An 18,116-nucleotide genomic window follows, 5' to 3' on the forward strand; every position below is an offset into this window, starting at 1 on the left:
ACATATTTTATCTAAGCATATATTAAATGAAAGAATCATATTGTATTGTAGATAAAAGAGTAACTCCTTGTACAGAGCCAAGTGGTTACCAACAAGATAAAAGAGGAAGAACTCAATTCTTTTGTAGATGTGCAGTTTGTGGAAACAAAAAAGTTAGATATGTTAAAACTGGATCTGCTTCTCAAACTGGAAGTGGTAAAAAGTCCAAATCAAAAAGAAAGTCAAAAAACTAATCAGCCCGTCTGAAGGGGCGGGCGTCTTTGATACTGTTGTTGGTACAGCAGTTGATGGATTTGTACATTTTGGTTTACCTTGGATGGGTAAGAAAGCAGTTGAAATGGGACGATATGGAACAAGTGAGTTAATGAGAAATAAAAACGTTCAAAAAAAAGCTGTAAATTACGGAATCAATAAACTCACCCCATTTATTCAAGATTCTGTTGGATCAGCAATGGAACAGTTATCAACAAAAGTAAGACCTAAAAAAAAATATAAAACTGATATAAAGGATTTAGACGGACGATCAGGAAGAGGTTTTGACATTCACAAACAGATTGGTAAATTACCAAAACCAAAAGCAGGATGGACTCCAGGTTCTTATAAATATATGGGTCCATACAATCCTCTTGATAAACAATTAAGCTATGATCCTGAAACTGGAAAAGTAATAGAATGGAAAGTTAAACCTTATAACAAAGTTGATGAAATAGCAGCTTATCACGACATTTGTTATGATATGGGAAAAAACAAAGGTGATTGTGATAAAGAGATGGTAAAATCATTAGATGAAATTCCATATGGTGAAATGCCAAAGTGGGGGTCAACTGCTAGATTTTTAATTAATACTAAACAAAAACTTGGTCTTGGCATTCAAAAAAACACGAGTCGGCGTTGAGTAGTGATTGGTCTCAACAATTAGCCGACGAACTTCACAAACCAATCACAAGAAACTTTAAAAAGAGATCAGTAATATCAAATGGGATTGATGAAATATGGGCTGCTGATTTAGTTGAAATGCAAAAGTTTAGTAAGTGGAATAAAGGAATTAAATATCTGATGGCAGTTATTGATGTGTTTAGCAAATATGGATGGATTAAACCTCTGAGTAACAAAAAAACTGAAACTGTTAGTAAAGCATTTGATTAAATATTTAAATCAAGTAAACGTAAACCTCAAATGTTATGGACTGATAAAGGTTCCGAATTTATAAGCAAACATTTTAAAGATTTTCTGAAAAGAGAGGGAATCAAGTTGTATCACACTGAAAATGAAGAGAAATCAAGTGTTGTTGAGAGATGGAATAAAACAATGAAAAACAAAATGTGGAAGATGTTTACTGTGAATAACAACACTGTTTACTGGGATAAGATAGATAAACTAGTTGATGATTACAATAATTCGAGACACTCTAGCATTAAAATGACTCCTGTTGAAGCAAGTAAAAAGAAGAATGAAAATAAAGTTAGGTCTAATTTATATGGTGATTTAATCTACTTGAAACCTGGTAAACCAAAGTTTGCAATTGGTGATCATGTTAGAATTTCAAAATATAAGAGAAAGGTATTTGATAAAGGTTACACACCAAACTGGACAGAGGAGATATTTGTAATTGATAAAGTTCTTCCAACAAAACCTGTTACGTATAACATTGTTGATTTGATGGGAGAAGAGATCAAGGGTTCTTTCTACGAGCAAGAATTACAAAAAGCAAAACAACATACATTTAGAATAGAAAAAATAATCAGAAGAGATAATAAGAAAAAAATAGCATTAGTAAAATGGAGTGGTTATCCTGATAAATTTAATTCATGGGTAAGTTTGAAGGATTTGGTTGATTTTTAATACAAATTTTGTATTAAAAAAATAGTTATTTACTCTTTTTCTTTTTTATCCGATAAAACTAAGTCTTCTAATAATAGATCAGTCATCTCTTCACTATGACTATCACTATCACTATCACTACGTTTTTCATCAATTTTAAGTAAACTCTTTCTAGGTTCTAATTCTTTAACATAACACTCGTGTACTTTTATTTGTAAAGATGTAACAGTCTTTCTTATAAAAATTCCTTCAATTATCAATGCTAATTTAACACGACAGTACTGGTTAATATATTTAAAAGGATTTAAATCACAACCTCTCTTTCCCTTAAACAAAGATAATATTTTATTTGTTTTTTCTGAGTAAATAAGTTTTGCATAAAGAACTGGTGCTGATGATTCATCAACTTTTGTTCTCTTTTTTCCTTTCTTGTCTGTGTATTCTATTTGTTTATAGTAAAATGGTGAAGACAAACTTGATGCTAAATCTGACCCGTATTCATTCTCTAAATGTTGCTGAGAAAATTTTATTACATTATTAATAATATCAAAAAATGCTTGCTCTTTATTATTAGGTTCACTATCTCGAGACCAAAGACATACTGGTATGGAGTAACCTACTAACTTACCTGTTTCTTGATTTTTCTTTTCACTAACCCCAAAACTAAAAAAATCTGGAGTTTCAACTACAAGTGGTCCTTTTTTGTTATTTGGATATTTGACTTCAACTGGAATACGTTTGTATTTAATCTTGCTATCATTGACTTTGTACTCTTTGGCTTCATTAAAGATAATATTCTCTTGGGTAATATTTTCGTAACTTGACAACTGCATTTTTATAAATATTTACTTAATCTTTAAATCATAAATCATTTTTATTTTTTAGGCCAAAGTAAATTTACTGACCAAAAGTTTGAAGATTCTGGATTAGTATAAGTAAATTCTCCCTTTTTATTTTTTATCTTTGTAGCACGAGACAGATATTTATCTCTTCTTTCTTTATCTTTGTGAATAGTGTAGTCTGGATATTTAGGTGACCCAAAGTGAACTTTCTTTCCACCTGGAAGTGTAGCCATGTATTTGTTATTTTTACGAGTTGAATAATCAAGTGATTCAGCACCAAGTTTTTTAGCATTTTTGGTTAATCTCTTAAAATCTGTTCCTTCAAGAATGTATCTTTGGGGTGGAATGTAATCTGGATCCTTATCATGTTGATAACCATCATCAACTATAAAATCCAAATCCTCTTTAGTAGGAGTAGTTTCTCTCGATTTTGATTCCATTTTTATTAATTGATTATACTAATCCTAATTCTTTTTATAAAAACTTGTAACATAAAATGTTATAAGTTTATAAATCATCATCACAATATTCTATTATATTAATCTTATCAAAAAAACAACAACCAATTTTGTAATCAGTAACAAATCTTGTGCCTTCGTAACATAATAAATGTATTGCATTTTTAAACAAACCATCCATTTCTTCCATTGCTCCATAATAACTTTCTTTTACATTGATTTTTTTAAATTTATTAAAAAATTCTTTTAAATCAATGCTACCATCTTCCACTGATTTAACTGTTTGTTTGATATTTCTATCAATATCTTTGAATAATTGGTAATCATCTTCACTATCAAATATCAATCCTCCTACTTTAAAAGGATTACAAATATTTGTTTGACTTGTTTCTTTGCTTTTTGTTTTAAAACCCATTTCTATTTTATTATATTTTTTTCTTTAAATCAATTTTTATTTTCTGATTCAATATCACTATTTATTATATAGTAGTTAGTAAATGCTGACATCCCACTCACCCAGATTACATTTTTTGTATTCTACATCTTCGAGCAATGAGAGCGATTACTTGTGAACGAATGGAGCAATACGAATGAGTTTTGTGAAATGAGTGAACTGAGTGAAATGAGTGAGCAAAGCGAACGAATTGAACGAAGCGAACGAATTGAACGAAACGAATGAGTTTTTGCGAAATGATTGAACAAGAGAGCGATGTTGCGAGATGACGTAGAATACAAAAAATGTAATCTGGGTGAGTGGGATGGCAGCATTTACTAACTACTCAGCAACAATCCGAAGTGAACAGGTTGACAACCACTAATGCCGAAGTTCTTAGGCATGCTCAACAGCAAGATAAACTGAATGCCAAAAGGATAATTCACGGGATTTGTTCGATATTCAGGCTTTTTCTTTACCAAATTAATACTAAACTTGTACTTACAGTCTCCCGCAGAATCCGTTTCTTGTCCAGTATTCACCAACATCTCAAATAATAAGTAGATTCATATTGCTGCTAATAGTACCAACTACTCACTAATAATTTAATGGTTCTTCTGGACCTCAGAACATTCCTGATAATTCTCAAACAACTTGGAACAGTACAATTAATTAACAGGAAAAATATAACAGCGACAACAACAACATTGCTGTCAATCTGTTGTGAAATGTTGTCCTTTCGGCTTTTCTTTGTACAAATTTATTTAATTTCAAAGAACTAATCGACAAGGAAGCAATGAATGTTTTTTTAATCTACTTCGGTCACATTGGCATGGTATGAAAATGATTACAACCTCATTAAATGTTATATAATGGTCTTTGCACTTACAAACGGGGGGGGCTTATTTCCGGAAACACTTGTCTAGATACACTCCGCAGCACGCAATGAATTTTGATAAGTTTTTAAGTAATCTGTTTTTACTTTATAAAATACTGAATTGATATGATCCCGGTAGAACCTTAATTTAGTGTATCTTGTCATTATAACGTGCCATGAACAGTTAATGGAAATTCTCGGCTACTAACCCCCAAACCACATACGATAGTGAGTAGGCCTGCTAAATGCAGCAATAGCCTGATAGTAAAGTATGTGAGTTAGGATGGGTTTTGGATTGCATTTTGCCAACCACAAAAATTGTAATTTGTCGGCAAAGGGTGTCGAGTAAATTGCCCAAAGAAGAATGCGCAAAAAGGTTGGTAAAAGTCTAAGGTAAACGCGATCTAGACAATCTGTGGTAAAATAAGTTAATCGAATTTTATTCTCCCGAAATTTGCGACCTTTGCCAGAGGATAACTGGTGTGGGTTACACGTAATCTGCTTAATTTCTTTGCCAATCTGTTATTAGACTTTAGCAAACAAGTGATTATTTTTGAGCTCGTACGTGCCTCAAGTTACATGATAGAAAATACCACACACCGCTTTCGGATTTTTAACATCATTATCAGACGCAAGCTATTGTAGGTAATAAAAATATTAAAAACATTAAAAGTGTTGAATATCTAACTTTTCTCCAAAGACGGAGAAATAAAAAAGAAAATTTGTTTTATATATTATGCCTGATTTACAAATGGTACAAGGGCTGTCTTGCACACTGCAGGCTTTTTAATTGACAATCAGTCGTTTTTGTGCCTGTAATCAACTGAGTTTTGATAACTGTCCAAAACTCTGAAGATGATTTTGAGTACACGTATAAACGAAGCGGCCCACATCCTCCTGGAAGTACATTTGGCTTTTCCCAAGTCATTAGTGGTAATTTCTTTAATACAATTTAGAACTGAATGTGTGTGGTTCTTGGTGTTGCCGAAGCTATTTTTGTGATGTGGTTTAGGTATCGCCGTTTTCTCCGACTGACCAAGAAACTAACGGAGACCGTCATCGAAACGCCTTACGTTACCCAAACTGCTTGTGTTTTCTTTTGAAAATCGGCTATAATAAAGAAAACTAAAACCTGATGCCAAGAAAAAAGGGACTCGAGAGGTTTCCAGATCCTTTGGAGAGTCAAGCCGTTTATTCTCGCATAGGGGATTTAATGAAATACCGGGAAGTCGGTTTCACTGTCATTTAATTCTTTTTTAATGGCTGTCCAAAAGGCAAAAGACATTCACCGGTAATCGTCATTTGATAGAGGAAAGAAGGTTTACCCCTTCCCAATTCCCTTGCGTTTCATGCTTGTGGCAGTGGTCGATCGCGTGTGAGACCCTATGCCTCAAGTCTCCCGGGTGCGCACCCAAGTAAAGGAGCTCTTTCACAGGTGAAATTTTACGTGAACATAGGCTAAAAGCCCTTGGTACTCCTTTTCAGGGGTGTCTATCTGTCCCAGTCGTGAACTATCAGCCACAGAAGGAGAGGTGACGTCCCCGAATTACCCGGAGGATTACCCCGTTAATGCAGATTGCACCCTGGCCATAGACGGTGGAAACAACGTCAAGTTGAAAATAAAGTTTGTCTCTTTTGAAGTTGAAGAGGACGAGGATGGTGAGTTTCAATAAATTTGAGGCAATTAGGATTGCCACACATTACTTATAATTTGTTCCCATGCACGTTTTCCCCTATAAGTTTTATTTACCAGACCAGAATAGGGAACTCAGTGAAGGAATTTGAACACTATTTGCAAAGAAAGCCCGTTTGCTTGGGTACGAGTTATTTCAAGCGTAAACAGGCCCATTCATTTTGGTGAAATTGTTTTACCCTTATTATGTTTCTACTTTTTGGTCACTGAAATCCCCCTCAGATGGATGATTGACAGCAATGATGCGTACTTGGCTACTATTTATGACGTACTATTTGCGTTGACCTCAAAATGAAGTTTATGATTGTTCAGGGATTTTCTTTAATATTTACGGTAGTTTTAATTATTGGAGAGACTTAGAGTTACGTGTACGACAAACGGCAAACGTCCGATTCAAATTGAGAATTTCAATAGAAATAAACAGACAAAACAGTCCAAAACGATTCCAATGCACAAACCTAAAGAGGAACTGTTGATATTTTTGGAAACGTAATGAACAGTAAACGACACGTACTGGGGGAAATTTGGTCACGTACTACAAGTTGACGTTTGCCGTTTCCGTAAAGTTGACTCTAAGGTTGTTTACCATTTATAAAAAAATTCCGGAAATTTTGGGTTGGAATTTTCGGTCGGTAAGAACGGTACGTGTCGTTTACCATTTGCCTAAATTTTCCGGATTGTCGCGCTGCGCTAGACTGGATTCCAGTTACAACATGAAACTAGTGCGAAACTCAAGAAACTCGTAAATGGTAAACGAATTTCCATTCGGAACGACCCAATCGGGAAAACGGGACTACCTTTTCAGAATTTCCGTTTGTCTCCGGAAATTTCCAGTGGGACGAACCAAAAAAACGTTTACCATTTACATCCCGGTAGGAATTTCCGGGAATTAGTGGTAAATGGTAAACAACCTAAATCCCTCTATTGTTTTAATTTTTCAGATCCAAACGTGTGTAAATTTGATTCCCTAACGATTATTGATGGCCCAAGGTCGTTGAAATACTGTGGGAGGGCACCTCCTCCTGAATATACATCATCAGGAAACAAGATTTCCATACGATTTTTATCGGACGCTTCTTTTCAAACGTGTGGATTCAAAATTTCCTTCAGTACCATCAGAGTGGAGATCCCAGATCGTGAGTAAAACATAGATTTATCGTGTAAATATTCCGTTAAGTTATTTAAGCCTCATTTAAAAGGTAAAAAGGCTTAAAGCAAAAGTTACTAAGCGAAATTGAAGTATCTTTTTTATTTAGTGCTATATGTGGATGTCCACACTACTTTAGCCTACGCAGCATAAAGGTATTACTTTGGAAACATATTCTGGGCATCGCTTTGTGTATAACTATTTAAAAATATATCAAATTTATGTACGACAAATTAACGTTACCGCGATGACACAGAGGCTATGGAACTTTCTTGAGCATGCAAGAGTTTCAGCGCGAGTTCGTCGAGAAAGTTGGGACGAGAGCAAAAAAAAAAAAAAAGCGCTATAACTCGACTGGAGACGCTTGCCATGCAGAGTAACACTACTTAGCCCCAACCACCACTGGTATCAGTGTTCAAAACCTCATAAATAAAAATTAAGGTTACTGCCCAATTGAATGCATTGATTTAATCACATGAAATGATCTTTATACCTGCTAAATAAAAATAAATCTAACTACAAATGTCAGAGGAGGCATTTCAACCCAGCCTCTCAAAATGACGTCTGAGGGACGACTGCAGAAATTCCATACTCATGGTCATATCTAGGAAGTACTTCTGATTGGTTGAGGCAAATTTATTCCCTCGCAGCACGAAAAGTCAGAAGCACTACCCTGATTGATCTGGGTAATGACAAGTTATCAGTATGAAATTTCTTGCGCTCGTTCCTCAGAAGGTGTTAATAATCCCATCTTTTCTTCCATATCTTAGCACCGCCTGGTTCCAGCATATGCCCCACGAGAAACCTTGAGGTTAAACAGGGATCTTCGGTAAACGTGACAGGGGCTTTACACTCGCCAAACTCTCCAAACTTTTATCCTGACAACCAGAATTGCACAGTCACTCTGGATGTTCCTGATAACTACAAGACTGTTGTGTGGTTCGAGAAGTTTTCATTGCAGTGTAAGTAGAGAAAAACCTAGTTGGAGGATATTTCCATATGATTGTGAGCAAAAATGCAAGGTTAATTCTTCATTTTTTTCACATTCGCTGTGGTTATATAGCTGGAAATTTCTTCCCAACAGCGCGCGCCCTCATTGGCTACTTCGAGATTACATGATTTATATATAGACAATAGGCTCTACGTGGCGTCATACTGTTGGCTTTAAGACAAAGATCCCACTCCATCTTTTATAGGTAACAAACCGTTGCTAGGCGTTGCTAGGTTGAATTTCATTACCATATCCGTTGACGCTGGGCGCTTACCGCGGGCTCTGAAAAAACTTAAATTCCGCTGCGAAAGCGCCGTGAACAATGAAACTGTTTCCCGCCAAAATCTCTGAGCTGGCAACTTTGCAAAATCTATGACGTCAGAGGGTAACCATGCACTGTTACTCGCGAATAGAAGGAGTGTATATTTTACTGATATACTTTACAACTGCATTCATCCCTTGAGAATATAGAAGCACAATTAATGACCCGCTCCAATGTGGATGGCTTTATAGCTCAGTTTATTAGAGCACCGCATGTTTCGGAAATGGAAGGTCATGGGTTCGAATTCTGATTAATTATAAAGCGGCTTTAAACTTTTTCTTCGGGTTTACATACTCGATGGCTCATATTGCGCGTGAAGCCGATTCAGTGCACGATGATTCCCTCATTTAATTTTGATAAAAGTTACTCGAGATAACAAATTTCGATGACTCTTCTGTCTCGTACTTAGGCCCATTGTGGGAACTGGTATTCGACAGACAGTGATAGGGCTCAATCTGGCCCTTGACTTACCAGCTTTTGAAAGCTAGCTCAGTGTTGCCTAGCGTGAATTCACCTTTTTCACGCATGATAAGTCAGTTGCTATGATCAAAATAAATAAATAAAAATACCAAGCACAAAAGTAAAAGGGTCATCTGTCTACTCCCCGGTCATCGACCTCTCTCTTTAGGTCTCTTTACAGTCAAAAGGGCATCCGAGTCTGAAGTTTAACGATTGCCAAGATGAGGAAACGTCTTTGCATTTTTCTAGACTCTCCAAGGTGCGTTTATGACTCCTTGGTCTTGAGTGACGAACTTGACAGAACTGCACAGTGCGGTGGAGGTGACGGTCAAATTCCCCCTCGAGTGGAGTTAAAAGGAAAGAAAGTGAAGTTTTCTTTTAATTCAGATGACAGCATCTCAACTGCTGGATTCCATATGATGTATAACATCACCAGGCTTCAACAAGGTATGAAAAAATAACAATAAAAAACTATTAATTTCTATTTTATACCTAGCCTTCTATTTGTTCAGCGTACTCCCCACTCAAGTTCAAATTTTAGGCCATAAGCGGGTTGTAAACAGGTCACGGTATGTGAAATGGACTATGCTAGATAGCTTTGTTAGTAGAAAGGAGCCGCCTGCTGTATAATGCTGATATTTTATTGCTAAAACCAGCCAATCAAAATTAATGTTCGTTCATTATAAAAATACCCCTAGTTTTCATCATCGTAACCCACGCTCACGTGCCCACTTGTCTGCGTTATCTTGTTCACACACAACGTGCGCAAGATGAAGAAATCTTTTAAAAAATGTTCTAATAACAGGATTGGGTCAGAGATGAGCAAGTGGTTAGTGATTTTGACCGAAACTTTCGAAGCAAATAGTTACTTTAAAATATGGCTCATAGTTTAGAGTGACTGTTTGCTTAATAAAAAAAACTTTCTGCTTTCCCTTCCCACTGCCATCTCACTTTTTCGTTTTCTCGAGTCCAGCGAGGGAAATAATCCAAACCTTAGAGAAACTGGAGAGTGAATAAACAACAACAATAACAAAAACGGGAAAAGTCAAGCTTATATTAGATCTTCTTGTCTGTTTTAAGTCTCTACATTTTTTTGCATTTGTGCGCACACCCAAACGAAAACGATCCATTTTTCCACCCCAACTGTCTGGAAACAAGTTTATTGAGTTGTCAAATCTGAAACAAGCAACCAATATGTGGATAATTCTTTGTCATTTTTATAATCGGCCTCCGTCAGCACTTTCAACATCAGCTTTTTTGAGAATTCTCGAAGTCAATATTCACACAATTAAATTTTTACACTTATACATTAAATTACTTGAAAATTTCATGATTTTTTTTATTGAATGGCAGGTCGATGCGCTTGTACCGAAGGTTTATCTTACATCACCATAAATAACTACAAGTCAAGAAACAATCGCAGGCAAGATGACATTCGGTTTGAGTTTAAGAGTTCCCAGTCTAGTGGAATGATTATGTACGCTAAAGGAAGATTCAGGGACTATATTTACGTTGCGTACAAAGACAGCAGGGTTTTTATGTTCCACATCGATCTGGGGACAGGTAGGAGAGTTGTTGCAAGTTTCCCGTTTTAACCCCTTCATCTACCGTGAGTGAAGCAGGGTTCAATTCTTGTTAAAATGTGGTTACAACTTTTGGCTCTATGTGGACGAAATGAAATGAAACGACTTTGGCAGAGCTTTCAAATGGTATTTCACAAAGATGAAATTTAGAAATTTTGTTGAATTTTGACTTTGGGAGTTTTGGTCGTGAAAGGCTTGAAGTAGATGTAACATGTTGCTCCAAGATCGTTCAACACTGATTTTTCCAATATTTGGTCAGGATGTACGTGGACCGTGCTATTGTTTCAATATTGAATGACAAGAATTTTCCAAATAGCATCTAATACTGAAAAAAAAATTATATATATAATGCAATATTGTAATTGATTATCGCAAACCATGGAAGCTGATTTCAAACTGTGTTTCATTCAAAGTTAAAATTTAAAAACCCTGACAATCAAAAACTACAAGCTAAAGGCAAAATAATTTAAGATAAAAAATACCACAGTCACATTAATTTGAAAAGGCGCGTCTAAAAAGATCAGTTTTCAGCTGTTTTTTAAAAATGTTCCATGATCCAGCATCCCTAATATGCTGAGGAAGCCTGTTCGAAAGAAGCGGCGCAGTAACAGAAAAAACACGACGGCCATAACGATGTATGTTACCCCCAGGCTCGGCACGGCAAGTAGCCTTTGGTTGAAACATTGCTTTTGTTTTCTTTCATATGCGAAAAAGGGGAAGCAAAGTTGGAGACAACGAACGTCACACTAAACGACAACAGGTGGCATAAAGTTCATTTGACACGAGTTGATCGTACTGTAATTGTCACAATTAATGATGGAGCTGCGAGCTGTAAGTAACGTGCGTTTTTAAGCTACGGTATTAAAAGGGCAACAAAAACCTACAACTTGTTTTGCAACATTGCTGCAAAAAGAGTTGAATATCGATGTTGCGCGTTCTACCAACCACGAATCAAACCTGCCTTCAGAGAACAAATCAGGCTGTTGCAGGTTGCGAAACAAAAGTCTGAGTATTCACGCAACTTGCAACCTGATTTGTAGGAAGACAGGTTTGAATTGTAGGTGGTAAAACGCGCAACATCGCTTTTCAACTCGTTTTAGTGCAGCGATATTGCAAAACATAAAGCTACATAAGTTGCACGTTTTTATCGTCCGTTTTACCGTACCTTTTGATTAATATATACCCCAACATCGCTTATCCTCATTGGCTGCTTGCAAGGGACACATGATATGACGTAACGTAGCCTGCGTACTTGGCGGTTTTGTGTGGGTGCAAAAACAAACTAGTGAGCGGCAAGCCGAGAGGATCGCCGCTCTTTCGCGAGATTTCACGCCTTCGTCGCCCACGTAGCTTGTTTGCGTGCCCGCCCGAATAAAATCGTCCTTTTTATACGCAGGCTAGACGAAACAATAACATTTTTTCCCATACATGAGAGAAAAGAACATGCCCTGAACGGCCAGAAAACGTTGAAAGACTAACAGCTGTAAACAGAGTTATTTCAAAAAATGAAATGTTTCAGTCAAGCTTAGCAGACAGATTCTGAAGGACAGATTCTTCGTTTTTTATTATTTCAGTGACTGGGAGGACTCCTGAAGGGTTTAACCACTTAGACATACCTTCTTCAAGGGCTTACTTCCTTGGCGCGCCAACAAACCAGAATCTCTTGCCAAATTTCATTGGCTGCATCCGGGATTTCACTGTTGATGGATATGAGCCTATCACAAACGCTTGGGCCAGAAAGCCGGATTATAATATACTACGAAGGGGTTCTATGAGACTCTGCAGTTCATCTGATGAGACGCAATAACCAACAGTTTCACGAATGATCAGTCAGTCATATAACATATTGACCTTGTACTAGGAGAATTGGATTATACTTCCTGACATTTTTTAGCTTGGTTTTCTGTTTAGAAAAAGGAGGCAATAGTTTAGGTAATAGTGGAAAATTTAACGATTTTCATCTAATACTAAAAAATAGGATTAAATTTCAGGTACTAATCTTCTGTTCCAGCTTAAATGTTTAACTAAGAACCAAAAAAAAGATGAAACAATCATAGATCTTTCAGTAGCGTAGTTACGCGATTATGTATAAGTTACGTTCTGGTAAATCTGGGCTCTTATATAAGGTACAACGCTGTTGCCCGGTCATGATAAAAGTTGGTTTTTTACCCGGGGGGGGGGGGGTGTAACCCCCTATAAAAGTGATGGGGGTGCTCGTCGGAAATTTTCGAGAACACCCCTAAAATTACCAGAATCTTGTTTTATGGCGTGTCCCAAATTCATTTCCACCTTTAAAAGGTACCAATTCAAAACTATATAACTGGCACTGCAAATCTTAATAGTAATAAAGATAACTTTCCAACCCTTTCTTCTCAAGGAATTTTTGAAAGTATTGTCATAAATCTTTATCCTAATAAAGCGTATCATCTCTGGCAGCGGTCATTTTAGGTTTTAGCACCCTAAGCGGTACCAATTCACAAATTTAAACCCCTAAAAGGTACGACTAGCACCCCCGTCACTTTTATAGGGGAGTACTCCCCGGGGTTTTTACTTAGTTTCGTGTATGCAAGAGCCTGTTCCAGGCTCTTAGATAGTCGGGGCGGCTGAATTGAAAAAGCGCGAACACGAAAATAAAACGGGAGGAAACTGGGTCCGTCGATATTTGTGGATACTTTACTTCAGGTCGGGGCTGACCTTGTAATCGAATTTTTCTTTAATGCTTTCTACAGCCGGCGTCTAATAAGTTGTGACTCTTTCTCCTCGATGGATAATTCGGTCTATTTTGACCCTCACTATCTACTGCCCCACAATACCCTTAAAGCAACGTTGTGCTGTTGCACAACTGAGTTGCCTGAATCAAGCCTGAAGACGACAGTATAGTGGACAAGGCAGCATTAGCCGTGCGATGGAGGTAGTCTTCCTACATTGTGTTGTTCAGTACCAAAGTATCCGATTGTACTTCTAACCTAGCCCATAAATATTTTTAGCTGACTTCTCTTTTTATCATTTTAAACATGATAACTTCACTTAATTACCTTATGAGAAAGCTTGTAAACAATTAACTACGATTATATTTGTAAATGTTGTATTTTTTATTATAAATATGTTACAGATAAAAATAAAAAGCATGTATTTTCTATTATGCGCCTTATCTTAATGACAGTCGCGTGATATTATTAAAGGCAAGCAGACTAGTAAATGTCTACATATACTAGAAACCAGAACCATCGGGTCTTTGATTTTTTTAAGTGTATGGAAGAAAAGGATCGCTATTGGTTCCCTCGGCCTGATGTCTATATTTTTCAAGGTCAGGATTACTTACATTACTGGGGCACAGATAAAAATTTTGCAGAGGCACGCAAAGTGACCTATGTAGAATTTCTGCAAAACATACCGTAAAATTCCGAAAGTAAGCCCCAGGGCTTATGTTTTTCAAAGGCCCTTTCTACGGAGGGAAATTTGTGTTTCAAAATCGATTAGGCTAGCCTTATGGTTGGAAGTAAATATACCGTTTTTGCTTTATTTTACTTTGTATTTGAGGGCAATTTTCCAAGTACAAGCCCCCAGGGGCTTATATTTGGAGGGGCGATTTAATGAAGGGTTTTTTGCGTTACCGGTTTTGAGGGCTTATATTTGGAGGGGCTTATACATGGAGGGGCTTACTTTCGGAATTTTACGGTAAGCGAGTTCCACGGTGTTTTCAGGATATGAATTGAGTCTATTCTTGCAGATTTTTTTTAAGAAAGGAGTTCACACCCATCGAGTGGCATTTTGCCTATTCTTCAGTAGCAGATCCAGACCTTCAGATGGGGGGGGGGGGGGGGGGGGGGCAGCAGGGGCAGTCATCTAGACCCTGAGATAAGGGGGGGTCTCCAAAAAATTTTTTTCAGCCCTTTGGGCCTCAGTTTGGTCTAAAAATAAGGGGGGCAACGGGCTCCCTGGGCCCCTCTTCTAGATCTGCCACTGTTCTTGCTACAATTTAGAGTCAGTGAATCTGCAATTGCGCTTTCGCATAAGAGTGTGAAATCCTCTGCTCTTTTCTAATGCGTTGTATTGCCAAAACAGCTGACATGAGCTGAGCCGATGCGCACAGGTTTTGTGTGACGTCGTTTATCAGCGTCAACATATGAAGCTAAGAGCAGATGGAATGAAATTCAGTTCTTTACACAGCGACTAAAATTCTACTAGAATTCTATAATTGCAAATCTTTTATCCTGACTGGCTTGTGGTAGTGACTTACTATCATGTCACTCACAGTAGGTAGAGAAGCCAAGTTTTGGTCACTTAACACTAAAGGTGGTAACAATAGCTTGTGTAGCAGGTGCCTGTTTTGTTAGGGTGATCTCGCATGGTTTATAAAAACCAACCAAAATCACTAACCGGCACCTGCCATACAGGTGACAGTAGCAATAATTATTATTTTTACAACAAAATACTAACAGATTCTTACCAACTAGCAATAATAAGACTTAATATTAGGAGTCTCACTCTATCATTTTTGATATTTGAGTTTGCTCAGAAGTCTCATTAATAAAATAATATTATTATATTATTAGTTACAATAGGGGCTATTTTGATACATTACTACCTAGCTGACTTGATTCAAACACTGATCATAACCCTTTAAGCCCCAATGTCCACATATAAATTCTCCATACTGATCTTCATACATTTCTTTAAAGAATTAGTTGAGAGAGTTTAATAACAGATCAAAGCATTTTCTCTTTAGTGATCATTTTATTTGCTCTCATAACCATTCCTCTTGGCAACATCTGGATATTGTTAGGAGAAAATTATTGTTGGTCACTTTTGGGACTTAAAGGGTTAATAACCTAAATTGTTAGTATTAATTACTTTAATCTTTCCAAAAAGTGCTGTGGAATGCCCAGGTGAATTACATCAGGGATGGTTATTATTTTGTTGCGAAAGCAATCAGTCACAGCTTCCCAAGACCTCTCAGCAAGGGAGGGAAGTGTCAACCATAGTTTAAAAATGTCATTTGATCTGGTGTCATCATTGGAATTAAGAGTCTTGACGCCACCGAACACATACATACAGCCTGATGGTGTCACTGTAGCTGAGTGAAAATAAACTGGATAAGGAAGAACCTGTGGGACAAAAAGGTACAAATTTCAGTGAAAAACTAAAGGCATAGAAAACAGGAGACATCTGACTGTTCAAAGGCAGAACAGATCTTCTGTATCTTGTTTGCTGTTGTTTCTTTGTATTTAATGGCTGGTTAACCTTATGGCATCTTATAGCTCAAATTAGCAATGCAAGGAATGGGATCATTGAAGCAGGGATATGTTTTCTGAGGTTCAGCTTCATATTTTACTAGTACAGCTGTTAAAGTGCCTATTCTTAAAAATGCATGTTGGTCTAGCAAATTGGCAATTGGGCCCAGATGAACTAGCCTGTGAATAAAACTCCCTCTCATTAAACTGTAGCTCTCTGTTACAAGTATGTTTTGTGTGAGTGAGGTCTGCTTCTGCTTTTTGATCCAAAATATTCCATACTAAAGATCTAAACCTCTCCAGAATCTAGCCTGCCAGAAGGCTCACTTGTGCAAGTTTATGGAAAATTTTTTGACCACGGAGCGTTCAGGGCGTGAGAATAATGGGGCAGGGAAAAAGTTTTCCTCACCCCATTCTTCTTGTGCGCCCTAAAACATTTTCCCTGAACTCACCCAAGTGAGCCTGTTCACAGGCTATCCAGAATCTGCATGCTAACAAACTAATTCTACCTGTAAGCGCAAATAACATACTAAAACTAAACGATAACCGGTTTTCAGAGGCAAATTAAATTTCACGCTTCAAGCTCCTTCAAGCTATATTTCCTTCATGGTTTTCTTTGCTTAGAGGGGGGATGAAAAAATTGTCATAATAGCAAAAAAAAAAAAGCTTTTCCTGTTTTGAATACTTCATTTTCAGTTTTTATCAAAAATGAAACAGTGGGTTTCTAGTTTCCTGTACTAGCCTAACTGTAAAAAGGTAGAACTTTTGAAAAGTTCTAAATCAGTTACCAGGACTTAAGTAATGAAATTAAAATCTAAAGTGGAAGTTATGAATTTGCCCCTTTGATCAGTGCAGTCTATGGTTCTATTGTTTTTCATAGATATTGGTTGGTTTTCAGCAGGCCCTAATGAGCCCCACAGACTAAGCTAGCCAAACAAATTATGGTTGAGGGCAACGATCCAATGTATTGCATGTGTGTGCTATGATTCCCAAATACCGTTAATTCTAATTTGACCAATATCAATACATGGCCATTCCTGGCTCATGGTAAGAATAACTGGCATTCACTTGTCTTCTCTATCTGCCTTGGACATCTAAACTGGAATCATGTTGCAGGTTAGGTACAATGGAACCTTACAATCTTTTGATTGTGAAGGGGGTAGACCACGAGTCATTCAAATTTGCTTTTCATATAAATACCTGCGGTAGTTTTTTCCACTGAAAAGTTGACAGATTCAGACTCCATATATCATCAAATATGTTAACTCCATCATAACCACCGCAAATGTAAACAATCGAATTAAAAATCACACAACCGTGACATCTCCTCCGCTTTGGGAAGCCATGAGTTTTGCAAGGGTAGCAAACATGGTCGTCCCATCGCTTGCTACCAAAACAGAATGACTGAATCTTGTCGAGTTGGAAAAATTCCTCGGGATCTCGACTTGTCATTCCACCGCCGATAACATAAAACCTTTCGTGATCGCAAACAGATTCATGTCGATATCGTGGAATCGGTGGATTTTCACACCTAAGGTAATCCCATGTATGTTTCACTAAGCTGTAACGATACAAATATGAGTTAAACTCCAGACCTGTTGTTCCTCCGAAAACATAAAGATCTTTGTCGCAGGACAAAACCATACTCTGTCCATAACCAGCTATCGGCGAAATATCCTCTCCATCACTTTCCGCCTTTTCAGAATACCTTTCTGAGAGATCAAACCAATGACGTTTTTTCAGGAAACAAATATGAAGCTTTTTGCTATTACACAGACCAAAAGGCACTCCAGACCCGCCAAAAACAATCAGATTTCCTCTGTGTAAAACAACGCAACTTGACGCAACTTCGTTTGGAAAGGGACCAGTGGTTTCAAGAAAGTGCCACGTTTTAGTAGCAATATTGAATCGCCACAACTCCCGAAATAGGTTATCAGCGAAGTGCGGAGAGTAACCACCAAATACATAGATATTTCCATCGTCAGCCGCACATCTATGACCACTTCTTGGATCAGGGATTTGAGAAGAGGGAAAGGGAACAACTGTTTTTACATCACAGGAAGCCATCTTGGCACCTTGTGATGATTACAAAGCATTCTGGGAAAAACATCGCGACTTCTTCTCCCTCTCTCCGAAATATTTTTGTACACGAAATTTTTAATAAACGATGATAAAATAGTATTGGGGAGACAATTTTTTTTTCAACTTTCCTGCATTTTTTCAAACAGATTATGTTTCATCGTGTAGGCCCTCAGT

The 18,116-nt window shown here is 37.2% G+C and overlaps 2 protein-coding genes across 2 annotated transcripts in view; one reads left to right on the plus strand and one right to left on the minus strand.

The window, feature by feature from the left end:
* LOC140938893 (bone morphogenetic protein 1-like) overlaps positions 1 to 12,801 on the plus strand; it is a 44,500-nt gene extending 31,699 nt beyond the window's left edge. The window contains exons 2-8 of the mRNA XM_073388420.1: positions 5,917 to 6,090; positions 7,066 to 7,260; positions 8,042 to 8,233; positions 9,293 to 9,490; positions 10,397 to 10,606; positions 11,341 to 11,457; positions 12,201 to 12,801. Coding sequence (XP_073244521.1) covers positions 5,917 to 6,090; positions 7,066 to 7,260; positions 8,042 to 8,233; positions 9,293 to 9,490; positions 10,397 to 10,606; positions 11,341 to 11,457; positions 12,201 to 12,433 — 1,319 coding nt within the window. The 3' untranslated portion in view covers positions 12,434 to 12,801. The remainder of the gene's footprint in view (positions 1 to 5,916; positions 6,091 to 7,065; positions 7,261 to 8,041; positions 8,234 to 9,292; positions 9,491 to 10,396; positions 10,607 to 11,340; positions 11,458 to 12,200) is intronic.
* Positions 12,802 to 14,546: 1,745 nt separating this feature from the next.
* Positions 14,547 to 17,934, minus strand: LOC140938879 (kelch domain-containing protein 10-like). The gene is made up of 2 exons (XM_073388404.1): positions 17,061 to 17,934; positions 14,547 to 15,734 (listed from the first exon to the last, which is right to left on the minus strand). The coding sequence occupies exons 1-2, from the start codon at positions 17,925 to 17,927 to the stop codon at positions 15,477 to 15,479; spliced, it is 1,125 nt and encodes a 374-aa protein (XP_073244505.1). The 5' UTR covers positions 17,928 to 17,934; the 3' UTR covers positions 14,547 to 15,476.
* Between the last annotated feature and the right edge of the window lie 182 nt (positions 17,935 to 18,116).

Source organism: Porites lutea, chromosome 5, assembly GCF_958299795.1.
Source record: "Porites lutea chromosome 5, jaPorLute2.1, whole genome shotgun sequence".
Taxonomy (NCBI): Eukaryota; Metazoa; Cnidaria; class Anthozoa; order Scleractinia; family Poritidae; genus Porites; species Porites lutea.

What these genes read in the sequence shown, in the direction of transcription:
- LOC140938879 (XM_073388404.1), bottom strand. Translation starts at nt 17,927, where the DNA reads ATGGCTTCCTGTGATGTAAAAACAGTTGTTCCCTTTCCCTCTTCTCAA. An exon ending in AGTGGAAAAAACTACCGCAG is followed by an intron (nt 15,735 to 17,060) that starts GTATTTATATGA and finishes TTTGTCCCACAG; the next exon opens with GTTCTTCCTTATCCAGTTTA.